The sequence below is a fragment of the Ailuropoda melanoleuca genome, chromosome 13, assembly GCF_002007445.2.
Source record: "Ailuropoda melanoleuca isolate Jingjing chromosome 13, ASM200744v2, whole genome shotgun sequence".
Classification (NCBI taxonomy): domain Eukaryota; kingdom Metazoa; phylum Chordata; class Mammalia; order Carnivora; family Ursidae; genus Ailuropoda; species Ailuropoda melanoleuca.
Window position 1 is genome coordinate 39128550 of NC_048230.1, and position 16229 is coordinate 39144778.

Here is a 16229-nt window from a genome sequence, read left to right on the forward strand (position 1 = left end):
TTCTGAGTGGGAGACCCCCACAGCCAATGTTTCTAGAGCCTGAGGACGGAGCTGCGGGGTGCCTCCTAGCCTGGCCTCGGAAGTCACACAGGGTCACTGTCACCAGGCTCTATCCGGGTCCTCCGAGGAGGATGAGAATTGGTTCTTGGCGGGTGAAAGAACGCTATTCTTTTCGTATACAAAACATAGATGATCGATTGGTAGATGGATCAATTAATTGACAGACCAATAGAACACGGACATATACAGTGTATCTTTGGTATTAACATTTCATAGCACGGGGGGGGGTGTGCTTCTAGGAAAAGAAAATGTCTAAACAGACTCCTTAGGAGGATAATTATGGAAAAAAGTATGGGGAGCTCTGCTCTGGGCTACTGGCAGCAGCCACAGCCCACCCAGACTCGAAGGGTGGGGACAGAGCCCCAACTCTGAACAAAAGGAGTGTCAAGAAATTTGCAGTCCCATGTTAGAACTGCCACATGGAAGAATTTTTTTTTTAAGATTTATATATTTATTTATTTGAGCGAGAGAGAGAGAGAGAGAGCCCTCACTTGCACAGCAGGGGGGCAGAGTACAAGGGAGAGTAGAAGCAGAAACCCCACTGAGTGGGGAGCCCCAAGCAGGGCTTGATCCCAGGACCCTGAGATCACAACCTGACCCTAAACCAAGAGTCAGACGCCCAACCGACAGAGCCACCCAGGTGCCCCTGGAAAAATATTAATCTAGCGCCTTTCATCACATTAAAGAATGTGGAGCCCCGAAGGGCTGAGGCCCCCAGGCCCAGTCGTAAGGCCCAGGAATAGACTTGGATCTGCCCCAGAGCCAGCCTGGGCCTGGCCCACATGGCATCCCTGCAAGTCCATATGTGTCCTTGAAAGGTCAGTTCCCAAACCTGCTGGGCACCAGATGGCCCCAGGTGCAAATACTAGGCAGACACGACGGTGTTCTGCAATTTCTCTGTCTGACTCACAGATCACAGACTGCGTCCATGAACTGTATGAACTTACGAATATTGTTTTGTTTGGGTCACAATATTTTGTTTTACGATATTTTTTTTAAAGATTTTATTTATTTATTCGACAGAGATAGAGACAGCCAGCGAGAGAGGGAACACAAGCAGGGGGAGTGGGAGAGGAAGAAGCAGGCTCATAGAGGTGGAGCCTGATGTGGGGCTCGATCCCATAACACCGGGATCACGCCCTGAGCCAAAGGCAGACCGCCCAACTGCTGTGCCACCCAGGTACCCCTACAATATTTTTTTAAATGGAGTTTGTTGCCTACATTTAAACATGAACAATTTCACTTCCGGTTTCTCTTTTAAAAGCAGAAATGCCAGAAAACAGAAGGTCTTGCATGGAGAGTGTTTAAGACCTTCCAGCAGCTCCCTAGGGCTTCCAGAACACCATTAAAGCACACAGATTAGAAAGGAAGAAATAAAATTGTCCCTTTGTGCAGATGACATAATTGTGTAGAAAATCGCAAGGATTCCACCCAAAAAAAAAAAAAAACCCAACTGCTAGAACTAAAAAATGAGTTTAACAAGTCACAGGATAAAAGATCAATACACACAGACAAACACATATACACACATAAACACACAGACACACACAGACACACACACAGTCCTACTTCTATTCTAGCAACGAGCATGTAGAAACTGAATTGAAACACACAGCACACGTCACTAGTCACAGCCGCTCGACAAGAGGAAGAAGCGCCCGGCTAGAAATCTAGCAGAACACATGCCCCACCTAGATACTAAGATTTACAAAAGTCTGGGGACCGAAGCCAAGGAATATTTAAATAAATTGTGAGAGGTACCACGTTTACGGACCGGAAGGATCAACATAGGAAAGATGTCGATTTTCCCAATACCGATCTGTAAGTTTAGGACGATTCCTATCAAGATCCCAGCAGGATTGTTTTGGTAGATAAAGACAAGCTGACTCTAAAATTTATATGGAAAGGTAAAGAAACTAGAATACTTCGAAATAAGTTTGAGAAGGCATAAAGTACATCATGAGCTCCTCTCCTGCCCTGCCTTGTGCTTCCTACACACTTCCGGAAGGGAGCCATGGACAAGCATTGGAAACCAACCGAGTCCTTTCCAGGGGCATGCGTCAGCACTCACCCTACGTGGGCTTTCATGGTGACCCGCCTCAGGGTGGATACCCTTCTCTCCCCTCTTGGGTGAGCTAAGCCGTGGTGGGGAGGGCTTCCTCGCCCTGCTTGGACCCTGACACGCATGCCCAGAGGCCTCTCCCTGGGACACCCTCGGTGTCCAACCCCCCATGATGAAACTTTGCCAACGAAGGGATAAGTTAAACAGTGAAAAAAGAGAAGCTGTGGTCAGCAATGAATATATTTAAAAGGAGAAAAACCCCTAAGCAATGCTGGGAAATGGTACAGAAGAGAGTATAAATGTCATGGGTGCAAAGAACCCTACGCTAACATAATCAGCAGAGGGAGGAGGGGGGTGGACAAAGGGTGAGATGCGAAAGTCTTCATCTTTTAGGGCACGGAGTCAACAGAAAGTTCAAATGTGTTGTTCAAAGTTTCATCATAATGTAGATTCTCTATTTTAAAGGGCTCACGGGGGCTGTATTTCCTAAGGCCTTGCGAGCACGAGACTGTTTGTTGTCAGAATATTCCTGGAATATTCTCTCATTTGCTCAGAGCATGTAAATTTTCCTTCACTGTCTTCTGGGATGCGGTGTGGTTGTCACGTCTGAGGCCAGCCTATTTGTGTCACACACAATGAGCTCCTTCTGATATGACCTTCCGATTGGATCCTCGTTTCTGATACCAGCCCATATGATTCTCTCCTTATCCTCCAAGTTACGTAACTTCATAATATTATGGTGTGGATCGCTGGTATAGTCCTTTCCTGGGTCACCATGTGGGCTCTCAATTACAGTGTGAAATATCTCCTTATTTCCGATTAGTTTCTAATTCAATTCAGTTATGCTTACTTTTGGCTTCTCTATTCTCCTCCAAGAAAATAGCCAGCATACATTTGTGGCGTCACCTCCCTGACTCCTGTCCCTGTGTCTGCCTCTCCACACTTTTTATATTGGGTTCATTTAATGTCACTTCATGCAATTTCCCCAAGACACCACTTCTGTGAGCTTTCATGCACGTTTATCATTGGGTTTTGTGGTTCCTTCCCTTCTTTGTTCCTTCCCGGCAACGTCCTATCTTTCTCTTCTGCTCCTTCTCTTTCCCAAGGTCTGCTTTTCATCGCCCTATTTTGTACTGCACTTTACATCTCTAGATTCTTTCTGTTCTCTATCATTTCCTTGACACTGAGTAGAGCTATTTATATGAGCGGTTTTTTCTGTTTCTTTGGGCATTTCCTCTTATGGTGAATGCACTTTATTTGCTTTGTGCTAATATTCTTTTCTTTTCCCCTATAAGCTCTTGAAGGTGCTACTCCCTTTTTGAAGGGAGGTGGGCTGGAAGGGTCTGCAAGCTGGAGCAGGTGGTGGCTTGGAACATCCCCCTACCCCGAGGGCAGGTGTCCTGTTGGTTCTCGGCCCACCCAGCATCACCTACTTGGTGGCTCTCTGCTTGGTGCCTATCACTACTCCTTCCCCCCCATTCACCCCCATCCCCTACAGCGCTCTCCTCTGCCTGGGGGCCCAGGTCACGTGCAGGCAACACGCCAAGTCTGCCCATCAGAGTGTAGAGACAAAAAAATTGACAACACCCAATGTTGGGGATGGGGGCTGATTGTTTATCAACACAGACAAGGGTAGAAATATTTACAACCTCTTTGGTGAGATCCATCAAAATTGTAAAAATGCACTGACCAGTAATACACCTATTTTTATAGGAATGTGCACTGCAGATCTCTCCGTAATTGTGTAGCAAGCCACGTGTGCAGAGATTCGGTACGCAGTTGCATGTAGTTGCAAAACCCAAAACTACCAAAATGTTTATCACGAGTGAAAAAAATTAAACAAATCATAATATGTAGATATCATGGAATACAGTGAAGCCATTAAAAACAAAAATCTATAGATACTAATATGGAATGATTTTCAAAATACATTCAGTGAAAATAGGCAAACTGCAGAACAATATGTGATGTCTTTCTTTGAAGGAGGGAAAAATAAATACACATATATATGCTTTAGATGCATAGAATTTCTCCACATCTCACACACACACACACACACACACACTGGTTACAGGTCTTACCTTGGGTAGCGAACTAGGGTAGAAGACAGACCACACCATTTCACTTTACATTCTGTGTACTTTAAAATTTTCCTTTTCTAAAAATCCTACATGAATATAAAAGTTGGTGAATCTGCTCAGTATTTCACTAGCTCCCTCTTGCCAAGGAGATGGCATGGGGTACACGAGGGAAGAGTGCTTCCCTGGGTCACTGGTCAGGTTAGCTTGCACCCACGGTCAGCTCTGGGCTCCTAATCCCACCCCAGGACGTGTCTGCATCCCATGCCTGAGCTCCTCCGTGGTGCGTGTAGAAGCCGGAGCTGGTTACTGAGTTAAGAATACGCCCATCACCACCCGCTGAATGAGGAGGCACAAGCCACCCACATGGTGGGCAGCGAACCCCCTCAACAGCCAAGCTCCCACTTTGGGGACAAGAAACACCCAGGGTCGTTTTAATGGCAGGCACAGTTTCAATACACCCACACAAAGGAAGGAGAGTCACAAAATTTATTGCATACAGATCCAGGGGAGAGGCACCCCGTGAGCTTGGGAAGGGCAGTCCTCCACCCCAGACCAGGAGCGAGCAGGAGACAGAGCAGGGTGGCAGGTCCTGTTACTTTTAGGGTGGTCAAGACAGAGAGGACTGGTTTTTCACGGGCTCAACTCCAAGTGGTTATTTTGAAATGTGCTCCAGGAAAAGCAAAGCAGGAAATAATGGAGGACTTCTAAGTTTGGGGTCCTTATCTAAATTCTGGATTTCGAGTGTGAGCAGGGTTGCCATATTATAAAACACCTGGGCAGCAACTCATCAAAACAACAGCTGATTGTTCTCAAAAGTTGTTTTACTCGCCCCAAATGGCCATGGAGAACGTGTGCTTTTTCTGATTGATGGACAGCTCGTTCTTCCTCAACCGTGATCCAGTGGTTAGGACAAGGATGGCGCAGTTATTCAAATCAGCATCCGGACACCACGACTTCACGTAGGGCTCCCACCCTGGGCCATAGTGACACTGCACGGTCACTTGCGGGTGGAAGGAGAAGGAAGGAAATGATGAAGAAAAGAAAAAGTTAGTGAATTAGAGAAGAAATATAAAATAGAGAATATCAAAAAAGCCAACAATTGGTTTTTAAGCAAAACAAAACCCTAGCAAGATATTTGTGATGAAAGGAGAGGTCTGAATAATCAATACCAGGATGAAAAAGGTACATCACACCATATCCTGAGCATATTAAAAAGAAGGAAAGGTAATAAGGGGATAGGATAATATAAGGATATCTAAACGAGTTTATGCCAGTAAATTTGAAACATTAGGTGGAATAAACAAATTTCTAGCAAAAATAACATGATATGCTAAAAGAGGCACAAAAAGAAATAGAAAACCTGAATCACCTTACAACTATTCAACAGAATCAAATCGATTATTAAAAAGCCTCTCCAAGGAGCTCCTGGCTGACTCAGTGGGCAGAGTGCGTGACTCTTGATCTCAAGGTAAGGAGTTCAAGCCCCATCTTGGGTGTAGAGCTTACTTTGAATGAATGAATGAATGAATGAATGAGATAAAACCTCTCCAAAAGAAACCTCCAGACCCATAGAGCTTCAGTGGAGATATCCACTAATCATTCGAGGAAGAAAGAATGTCTTCTTACACAAAAAAATTCCAGGACATAGGAAAAGAGGATACAATCCCAAATCCGTTTAATGAGACTAGCATACTCTTGCTGCCAAAGCCTGACAAGGGCACTGCAAAAAAGAAATATTATAGGAAAAATCACCCATAAATATAAATGCCAAAGTCTGAAGCAAAAAATCAACAAGCTGAGTTCTGGGATATAAGCAAGATAATACACCATCACCACATTGGATTTACCCCAAGAATGCAAAATTGTTTGACCATGAGAAAATCAGTAGCATAATATGCCACATGAACAGAGTCAAGGAGAAAAATCATGTGATCATCTCACAGATGCAGACAAAAGTCTTTGATAGACTTAAACAGCCCTTCGACTGGGGAGGCCTCTTCAGACCTCAGGAATCAACCACAGCACCCCCACTGCGCTGGGCCTCTTCCCTCTGGCACTGGGTATGGAACAGGGGGTGGAAATAGCCGCTATGAAGTCCCAGCTCTAAACTCCAGAACGAGCAGGGACACGTGGACACCAGAGGTCCAGGAAAGCAGTGGCAGGAATTGGGCTCTCTGCATTCCACTGAAGAAGGTCCCTTTAGTTCATGGACTGCATCACCTTGATCTCTATGGACAATAGACTCAGGCACTGCACTCTGTACAGAGAAAACCATGACCAGAAAGGCTGGATCCCGTCCTGGAGGAGGTGTCGGGAACCATGAAAAAAACTAAGAAAAGCCCTGTCCCTCCCAACCCAAGGGGTCAGTCGGGGTTCTGGGAGCACTCAGGGCTCAGCCACCCTGTGTGATAGTTCACTCTGAGTGACGCTTAAATCACTGGAGAGGAACCTCAGGGACCATCACAGAGCAGGTCCTGAAGAGACACATCCACACACACACACATACTCTTACCTGGGTCAACGGTCACTTTAACTTTGGCCGCAGGGTTAGGTCCACTTCTCTCAATCCCACACCAGTAAGTGTCTGCATCGTCCCACCTGAGCTCCTCCATGGTCACAGTGAATGTGCGCAATTTCTGATCGTCCTTGATGGACACTCGGTCATCCTTCACTTCCTGCTCTGATCCATTGGTTTGAACGAGGATATAGCATTTTGACGACTCGACTTCTCGACACCACCACTTACTGTAGGTCTCCCACCCGGGTTCATAGCGACACTGCACGGTCAGTGAGCCCCGCGCTGGGCCGCTCACTGCATTGGGCACTGCTACAAGGACAGATGAGCCTGAAAACACAAACCCATGTGCCTGTCACACCCCACCCCACCCCCGAGGGCAGAGCCACAGCCTCCTACGTCACAAATAGCCCAAATAAACCCAAGAGCCTGATGAGTTGCAGAACAGTCAAAGAAGGAATACACCTTCCACAAGACAGACTTTGTCCTTCGAAACTCCACTGGGTCAAAGCCACCACAGAAATCACCGAAGAGCACAGCTATACATCTCAGAGAAACAAAAACGTCCACACTGAGCAATGACAGCTTCTGATAATCCACCCCTCCCCGTCCCCATGGCCAACGTCATCTGGAGAGCAAATGACCCAAGGGAAGGCAAGGCCCCAGTCCACTTCAGCCCATTGTCCTCATGCAATCTGTGGGCTCTGTGGTTTCAGATCTTTTCATTTTTCTAGAGTAACCAGAAATCCGGATTTTGTTTGGAACCTCTCAACTTGAAAACACTGGTTCATTAGAAAACTGTTTTTTTCCCCCTAAGTTATTAATTTCTCAGTAGAGGGTGACCACAGAAACCCTGCCTGCCAGCTGAACCTGGCTGTCAATACTCAGCTCCAGCTCTATAGTCCGAAGGAAGGCTCTTTTCTGGAATTTTTTCTGTGCTGTCTGCTGAGGTTTGATATGAGATGCTCATTTCACACAATTAATCTGGCAGATTTCCATCTTTTCCACGTGCTGAGATCAGCACATAAATTAAGCAAAGAGATTTCTCTGTCTTTAGAATCCTAAGAAATTATCTACAAAACTGTCTGGAAAATTCATTATTGGGACAAATTCTTTGGTTTCTGGAAATTGTTTTCCCCTGAATATTGGCTCTTCAAGCTCTTTGATGGTTCTCGAATCTGTTCTGTTTTTATTTTGTTTTTCCCAGAAAGTCCTATTTCATGGAGTGTGTATTTGCATGAAGTCCTGCAATTAGAAAGTAGCCTTTATAACTAAAATGTTCGTATCTGCTTCAATTACACGTTCTGACCACATGCGCTGAGTGGTTTGCGTGGATTACACCTGCTGCAGGACGTCCTCCTCCTGTTTCTACTCTCCTCCTGCACATTTTTTACTCATTAAACCACTTGTGAAATTAGTTTGTAAGTGTTTCTGTTTTTCTTTCATAAGTTATTAATTTCTCATATGTATAGTTTTATTCCTCTTCTTCCCTCCAGATGACCACTTGCGCTCTTACCGATTTGCTAAGTTAAAGACAGGGATAATTTTCTCCTTCTCAAAATGAATTAAAGCGTGTGAAAGGCAAAGAATTTACCTTCCCTGACTTTACAAATTGAGATACATAAGGCACATATCATGAATTTCAAGTGTATACTTCAGTGGTTTTTAGCAAATTCACAAAGCCGTGCCACCATCACCTCTAATTCCAGAACATTTGGTCACTGCAGAAAGAAACCCTGTACCCCTTGTCATCCCCCACTTCCCTCTCCCCTGAAGCCTTGGCAACCACTAATCTACATTCGGACCAAACATTTCTCTATTCTGGACACTGCATATAAACTGAATCCTACAGTCTTAGCCTTTCTGTCTGACTTCAGTCACTTAGTATAACGTGTTAAGGTTCATGTGTGTGGTGGGATGTGTGGACCCTTCAGCCCATGGTAGGGACGGGCACGTTTAGCTCATCCGTTCATCAGCTGGTGAATTATGGGTTGTTTCGACATTTTGGCCCAGTGAAAATGTTGCTATGAGCAGTTATGTACCAGTGTCTGTATTGATTCATGGTGAGGGAAGCCGACACTGTGTTCACAGCAGAAGTTCCGGGATGGGCTTTCTCAAGAGCCCATAAGACGCTGCTGTGATTCTGAAACTTCTCTGAGAAACTCCCACCAGTTACCTTCAGCCTCCACCAGCAGAGTAAGGGTTCCCAAGAGCGAGGCAGGAAGCCACCCTGACTCTCTCGTCCTCCCATGCACACGTCAGCTGTCCCCAGAGCGAAAGGCTGCTCTCCCCCCTTCTGAATCTCTGGCAGGTGCTTCCATGGACAAAGTCCAGCCCATAGAAGGACGGTGACTGGAGGAACGGTGATTCCCAGGTTTTGCTCGGTGGGGCAGAAGAGGACTTAGCAGGGGTGGTAGTGACGTCAGTGTCAATAGGTGAGCCTGCACTGGTCTCCCCTTGATCAATTCTGCCCCTTTATTGGCGAGGACTGAATGTTTGTGTTTCCCCACAATTCCTGCGTTGAAGTCCTAAACTCCAATGGGACCGTGTGTGAACATGGGGCCTTTGGGTGGGCATTAGGGCTAAAGGAGATCGTGATGGAGAGCTCAGGATGGGATCGGTGCTCTCATAAGAAAAGACACCAGAGAGCTTCTCTCTCTTTCCTTCTCTCTGTCTCTATCTCTGTTTCTGTCCCTCACTCCCTCTGTCTGTCGTTCCCTATGCAAAATGTGGAGGTCACCGTGAGAAGGGGACTGCCTGAAAACCAGAAAGAGCACTTTCATCACGAACTGAATCTCCCTGCACCTTGATCTTGGACACCTCAGCCTTCAGAACTGTGAGAAAAGAAATTTCTCAGTCTGTGGTATTTTGCTCTTATGACTCATAGGCATATGTAATCCTTTTATCCACATGAACTTCCAAATTAAGAAAATAGTGGCTTGCAGGGCGCCTGAGTGGCTCAGTCAGTTCTGTGTCCAACTCTTGATTTCAACTCAGGTCATGTTCTCGGGGTCCTGAGATCTAGCCCCACTTCTGGTTTCGTACTCAGCATGGAATCTGTTTGAGATCTCTCCCTCTGCCCCTCCTCTCACTCACCCTCTCTCGCTCTTTCTCTCTTTCTCTGTCTCTAAAATTTTGAAAAAATTTTTACAAAAACAAAAGAAAAGAATATAGTAACATGAACGTTTTCCCAATAAATGCTCTGCATGCCAATCTCTCATTCAGACTGTTTTACCTCTGCCCCTATGATGAAGTGAGTGGATGAGTAAATGCGGTCTTTTTGTTTCCCATGATGACCTCCTTCCCAGAGGAGACACTATCTGCTTCTTGCCTGAGCCCAGTGGTTCTGGAGGATGAGAAGCGACAGAGCTGGGGCAGCCAAATTGTCCTGGCTTACTACCTCTTGTCTTCTCTGAGCCTCAAGCACCAACTGCCTCCAAAGATTTGCCATCCAGCCCAGAAATAGACACCTTCTAATCTCTGGTCTTCCCTCCCCGGTGACACCACTCAGTAAGTCTCTTTCATTGTGCTGACGACAATGGACAACCGTCTGGTGTTTGTCTCATACAGAGCAGGGACTCGGGCAGGCTGATGTATGGGGTTGAGCAACTCTTCAGAGAGCCTGTCACACCCTGCTTTTGCTGCCTGTCTTCCTCCCTCTACCCTGAGCTCTTCGGAAGAGAGGATCCCGGCTCTAGCTACACGTCGAGACCAGTTGTGCAGGCTTTTAAATGATCCAGATGCCTGAACCCCACCTTGATGGAGTGGGTCTCAGCTGGAGCCTGAGCTTCTGGGCTCCTTCCAAGTTCCTCTGGAATTCATGAATTTATGTACGTGTGTGTACGTGTGCACATGCTTCTATCATCTATCCATCCATCCATCCATCCGCCCATCCACCCATCCATCCATCATCTGTCTGTCCATCTATCTGCCAGGGATAACAAACAGTGCCTTAGAAAACAGACACTGTTTGTGCTCTTTATTTTTATTTTTTTTTCTCCAACACCTTACTTAGTACCTGTCAATTAGTAAAAACTTTAAAGATTTTTTTTGAAAATAACTCAGTCTCTGGATGAGTTAAAGGCCCTGCCATTTCCCCCAGGACAGACCCTGTGTGTGTCCCACCAGCCCTGCAGGTGCTCCGTCCTGAAGCCCCAGCCCCACTCACCTTGGACAACGGGAAGGAACAGAACCGGGAGCAGCCACATGTCCTGTTGCCTGGGTTGTCTCCCTGGTGCTCGGCTGATGCCCGCTGCCCTCCAGGGACTGGAACTGAGCTCAGAGGCAAAGTGTCTTCTATTTCTCTAAATCATTCTTTTATAGTTTCTCTCATCTACTTCCCTTCATATTTTTCTTCAGTTACTTCCTACTTTATTTAATTAGGGGAAAGGCAGTGCCATCCTTTGAGATCCTATGGCTGACACGATTTGTCTCAGATTTGGGGAAGCAAAGTGTCCCACTGGCTAGTGTGTCACGTTACCAGGATATGTGAGGAGCTGCGAAGCCAGCAGCCAGCAAGCCAGGGCACACAGTGCAGCAGCGCCCAGACACCTGACCCTCAGCGTGTGGGTCCAAGGAACTGATGGAGACTCATTGGATTCACACGTGGGGAAGAATGCCGTGCTCAGGGCTCACACCCAGCCTTCCTGGGCACACAGCCCCATCCTAAGTCTCCTTCTGGGCCCCCCACCTGGGTGCATCGCAGACCGCCCCTCCTGCCCTGGGCCCTGGTGCAGCCCTGATCCTGGCCCTCAGGCCCTTCCCTCTTAGAATTCCCCCTGTATTCCTGAGTCCCTCTAAGACAGAGGTGCCATGGGGAGATTTTCAGGAGGGAGAAGTGGCCTTTTCCCATCAGCTTCATTGTGCCCTAGACACTTCCTCAGCCACCTCTCGACTTATTTCCCCTGACTGTGGACTAGGGCCACTTCCCAGCCCAAACTGCATATGCTAACGCCCTCTTAAGGAACTTTCTCACAGGGCTTCCCTCTTTCTTCACATGTCCTCTCCTCCCTCTGTCCTCTGTCCCCTTTCCCTCTCCTCTCTGAGTCAGTTCTTTTGTCTCCTTTTTTCTTTTATGTTTTCCACATTTTTGAGTTCGGTTCTACCTTTTGGAAGGATTTTGTTATGTTTTGTGTTTTCACTTTCTCTTCCAATCTTTGGATGAAATGTTTAGTTTAGGAATTATATTTTTTAAAGATTTTATTAATTTATTTAAGAGAGAAAGAGAGAGATGGAGAACACAGAAGGAAAGTGAGAGGGAGAAACAGACTCCCAGCTGAGCAGAGAGACCGATGTGGGACTCGATCCCAAGACCCTGGGATCATGACCTGAGCCAAAGACAGACGCATAACTGACTGAGTCACGCAGGTGCCATAGGAATTATAGTTTCATGTGAAAAGCTCCTTTTTTGTTCTCTGCTTGCTGTAACTTTCAAAACTCTCCTCACTGTGTGGCCATGTGCTGATTTAGTCTGGTCTGTTTTGGTCCTTCTCTTTTATATCCCAAACATGCCTCAAGGACTGATCGTTGATGGTTCTCGGACTGTAATGGAAAATGAGCCAGGACGTAGCTGATGGGGCTCTGACTATGTGGGGGCAAAAAGCATGTGAAACAGGTGTTCTAGTGTCCCAGATTCTTTGAGCTTCCATCCCTTCCTGCTTTCACAGGAGCGACCAGAGGGGTTTTCTAAATTCCAGAATGAAGAGGACCAAAGGTGGCCCCCAGCATCCTCTCTAGCTGCCTTGGTTTCCCCACATATTTTATGAAGTTAAGAACCTCCTGGGGGATGGGAGTGTTTGATTCTTGATCTAGGTGCTGGTTCGTGGTTGTGGTTTTATTTGTACAAACGTATTGAGCTGTGCACTTCTGTTGTGTGCACATTCTGTGTGTATTTTATACTCCAATAAAAAGGTTTTAAATTTTACCATGAAATCTCTCCAAACCGCCACACCTGTGCTTACTTAATAATTTAAATAGCAGCCTTAGTGTTCCATTATGTGGCTGTAGCGTAATTAATTACTCCCGTTTTCTTGGCCATTGACCCTCTTTCCAGCTTTTTGCTCTTGCACATCTGTGCTGCAGGCTTCCAGTTCGGGTGAGATGACGTCATCACACTGCACAGACCTCTCCCCCGACTGCAGCTAAGAACCCAGATGCATTATGTGGAGCAGCTACGAGCATCCTGCAAAATGAACCCTAGCAGGAGACTGGGGAAGGAAACCAGACCAAGTACAGGAGCAATGCCGCTGGGAGTTTTCTGGTTATGTTTCCTTCTCTGTCCTCCTGCCTGAGCATGAACCCTGCGGCTCACAGCCTGGAAGTGCACGCTCACAAGGGACCCTAAGAGCTCAGGATGAGCAGAGAAAGGAAGCTCTGAGGGTAGAAAAGCTCAGATTCCAGGAGTTTTCTTGGTGTTTGTGTTTTCTTTCCCTCCCACCAGATCCCCAGCAAGCTTCAAGACAGAAGCTGCAATTCCACCTGCAGCCGCTGGGGGCCGACAGCTGGAACGCAGAAGGAGGAGAGTCCTTGCTGCCCAGAAGAGTTAGGGTCCCAGAACCTGGGGGGGACCACCACTGCCTCTTCTCTCTCTTTGTCCCCCCTCTGCTTGGCCCTGGAAGCAAACCCAGTCACAGAAAGTACGCAGCAGACTGGGGAGGGAAAAGCCTCAGCTGGCCAAGCTTCCGAGCCAAAGGACCAGGGAGGCAGGGGGTGGAGGCTCTGAAAGCTGGGAATGGTGTTGGGGGGTGCAGAAGAGGAAGCCCCTGAAGAGACGGACCCGAGACCTCCCAGGATCCCGCCCCTGCTGTGCGCACCTGATCAGTCCCTGGACAGAGCACCCACTTTGAGAGCTTGGGGAAGACCGTCCCAGATGCAGAGTGGCCACTGGAGGGCGCACGTGGGGCACATCCGAGGAGCCCCTGCAAGGAAGGCTGCAGAAAGCTGAGGCAGCGCACGTGGGAACCACAGTCCACAGAAGCCACATCAGCATTTGAGGTCCTAACCTCACCAGCTGGACTGCCTGCCATTAGAGAAACGGAAGTCATAGTGAAAGACCATTCGGGGGGAGGGGCGGATAGCATTGCTTTGTATGTGCGCTGGTGGTTCCCTGAAACGATGTGTGCGTTGAACACAGAACTAAACACAGCACAAAATCGTACCGCATGTAAAATTTGAGTTGTAGTAAAAACAGGAAGAGAAACTTTTCAAGCTATGCACTTGAAGTGGGTGCAGTTTATTTTATCAAATTACACCCCAGTAAAAGTCGAGAAAGGGTGGGAGGGAAAAGTTTGAGGGGAGACCAGAGTTCCTGCCCCCCACCCCATCGTAAATTCCTGGCTTCATAAGTCCTTCATAAATTGAAGGCCCAGCGTTCACTGAGACCCCCAAACATAGGAGACGGCTCAGCCCTCACAAGTGAACACAAACAGAGGTCTAGGGGCTGAAGACAGGCTCCCCAAGATGGGCCACTTGGGCATGGAGATTATTCTGAGCTAATGGCCTTTGAGACCATGCGGGCTCCAGAGAAACTTTTACCCCTCCCTTAATTACATAAAGAATCTCAATGGCAAGATCTTTGCAGAATGAGGGTTATTCCCAGGGATAAATCTTATCTGCAGAGCTCAACTACATAGCGGGGCAAATATTTGTCTACCAAACATTTACCGATTTTCATCTTCCTGTGAATTAATTTCCTTCCCTTTGGAGTCCCAAACCCGTACCCCCGTCTTTTAACTCAGGATGACATATGTACCCTATTACGCCTGACTGCCATGTCTGTGTGGGTTCCCCACCCTTATACTATTAAATTTGGTTTTCTCCTTTTAATCTGTCTCATGTCAATTTGATTCTTGGTCCAGCTAGGACCTTGAGGGGACAGGTACTCTTGCCCCCCAAGAATGGGATGACACATTCTTGCTCCCTGATACTTGGTGTAGTCAGCAGAATATGTTAACTAGCTGGACACCGCTCACCCCCGACACTGCTGCAGCTGAGACATCCTTGGGACATCTGACAGAGAGCCAGTAGAAGGTAAGATTTCTCACCGTGTCAACCTCCCAGAATGGCTATCTGCACAGGCCGATGGAACGAGAGTAATCACAGTCTATTTTCTCTCTTTTTTAATTTAGATGAGCAGGAGAAAATAGTGTGGAACTATTCCCTTGGGCTTAGCGACTCTTTGGTTCAATTTGGTTGAGTGGTCTTCGGGTACTGAACCATTTCTTCCCAGAGATGGTCCCTGTTTTCCTTGGTCTATGTCCTGTATGTTGTGTGTCATGTGTTGCTAAGAGACATCTTGGAAGCAAAGTTGCAAATTTAGGGGACACAGGTGGATCCCTTAAAACCCTTTAGATTGCGCATCACCTCAAGTGGATTCCCGTGATAGGATGAGCTGGTCATGGAATGGGGTAGGCGGACACTAGTCACCCACCAGCCTCAAAGATACCTCCATGCAACAAGGTACACTTTGTACAATCCACAGTCCCCAACCCTGTGGCACATTCTTCCATGGTGTTATTTTGGCTCCAAGAGACCCAAGGTTTAGGTAAACCTGGTAGATTTTTCCTTTTGTTCTCTTCTATGTCCTAAGAGTTTGGCTCTTCACTAAGAATATTCTCTTTGGTCTCCACCATCCAGACGGTGCACTTCCTGGGATACACCTTGGAGGCCAGCCAAACAGACTGGGGATCCAAGTCTCTTTCTCTCTGTCAGGTTGTGCCAGTTCTCAAGGGTGTTTGTCATGAGAGGTTCCAGCCCATGAGAACCTTTGTGGTCTCAACACTCGTTGCTTGTTAGTGCTGGAAAGTCCCATTCCAGAAGCACCTATGTGATGTCACAGGTGAGAGGTCTGTGAGTGGAGGCATCTCACATTTTCATGGGAGACTGAAGACGCCGTTTCCACTACACCACCCTTATTAACTGTGCGTTCAAGTCTTTGCTTTCTTAGGGTATCGTGGAGGCTGCATCCTCTGTGCCCTCTCTGGACACCTCTTGTGTCCTGGGCTAAGTCCTAAAAAGGCTTATTGGTTTGAGTTGTTAGGAATAGATCCTACTCATTAATGGCCACATGACGATTCCTTTAAACTGGCTATATTTTGGAAATACATATATTTTATAAAGGGCTCTCAGTGGTCCTTTTAGTATCATGACGAACCTTAAGGACTCCTTTGATGAGATAGAAGCTCAACTTTAAGACAAAAATAAATGTCCCATCGAGTGTAAATTCCCCTTTGTCTCTCTCTTGTTTTAGTCTCATTGCATTTTTCACTGGTATTATAGTTGTTGTTGTTGCTATTGTTTTTACTTCTGTACATTACTCAGTACTCATCACAGTAAGTGGACTCTTCATGCCCTCCCCCTATTCCACACAGTCCCCACCACCTCCCCCCTGGGAAGCAACCACTTCTTCTCTGGAGGTGAGAGCCTGGTTTCTGGTTTGTCTCTTTTTTTTCTTTGTTTGTTGTGTTTCCCCTTCTTAAAGTCTGGCTGCACGTGCCTGTCTTAACTTCCCTTT

The 16229-nt window shown here is 46.9% G+C and overlaps 1 protein-coding gene across 2 annotated transcripts; it reads right to left on the reverse strand.

Moving 5' to 3' along the window:
• Positions 1–4671: 4671 nt before the first annotated feature.
• Positions 4672–11043, reverse strand: LOC105234998 (CMRF35-like molecule 7). 2 transcript variants are annotated; one of them, XM_034640308.1, is made up of 4 exons: positions 10887–11043; positions 6716–7048; positions 5830–5923; positions 4672–5203 (listed from the first exon to the last, which is right to left on the reverse strand). In XM_034640308.1, the coding sequence occupies exons 1-4, from the start codon at positions 10924–10926 to the stop codon at positions 5137–5139; spliced, it is 534 nt and encodes a 177-aa protein (XP_034496199.1). In that variant the 5' UTR covers positions 10927–11043; the 3' UTR covers positions 4672–5136. The 2 variants fall into 2 exon arrangements, with proteins under 2 accessions (XP_034496199.1, XP_019649364.2); XM_019793805.2 differs by lacking the exon at positions 5830–5923 and having other exon boundaries at positions 10887–11040.
• Between the last annotated feature and the right edge of the window lie 5186 nt (positions 11044–16229).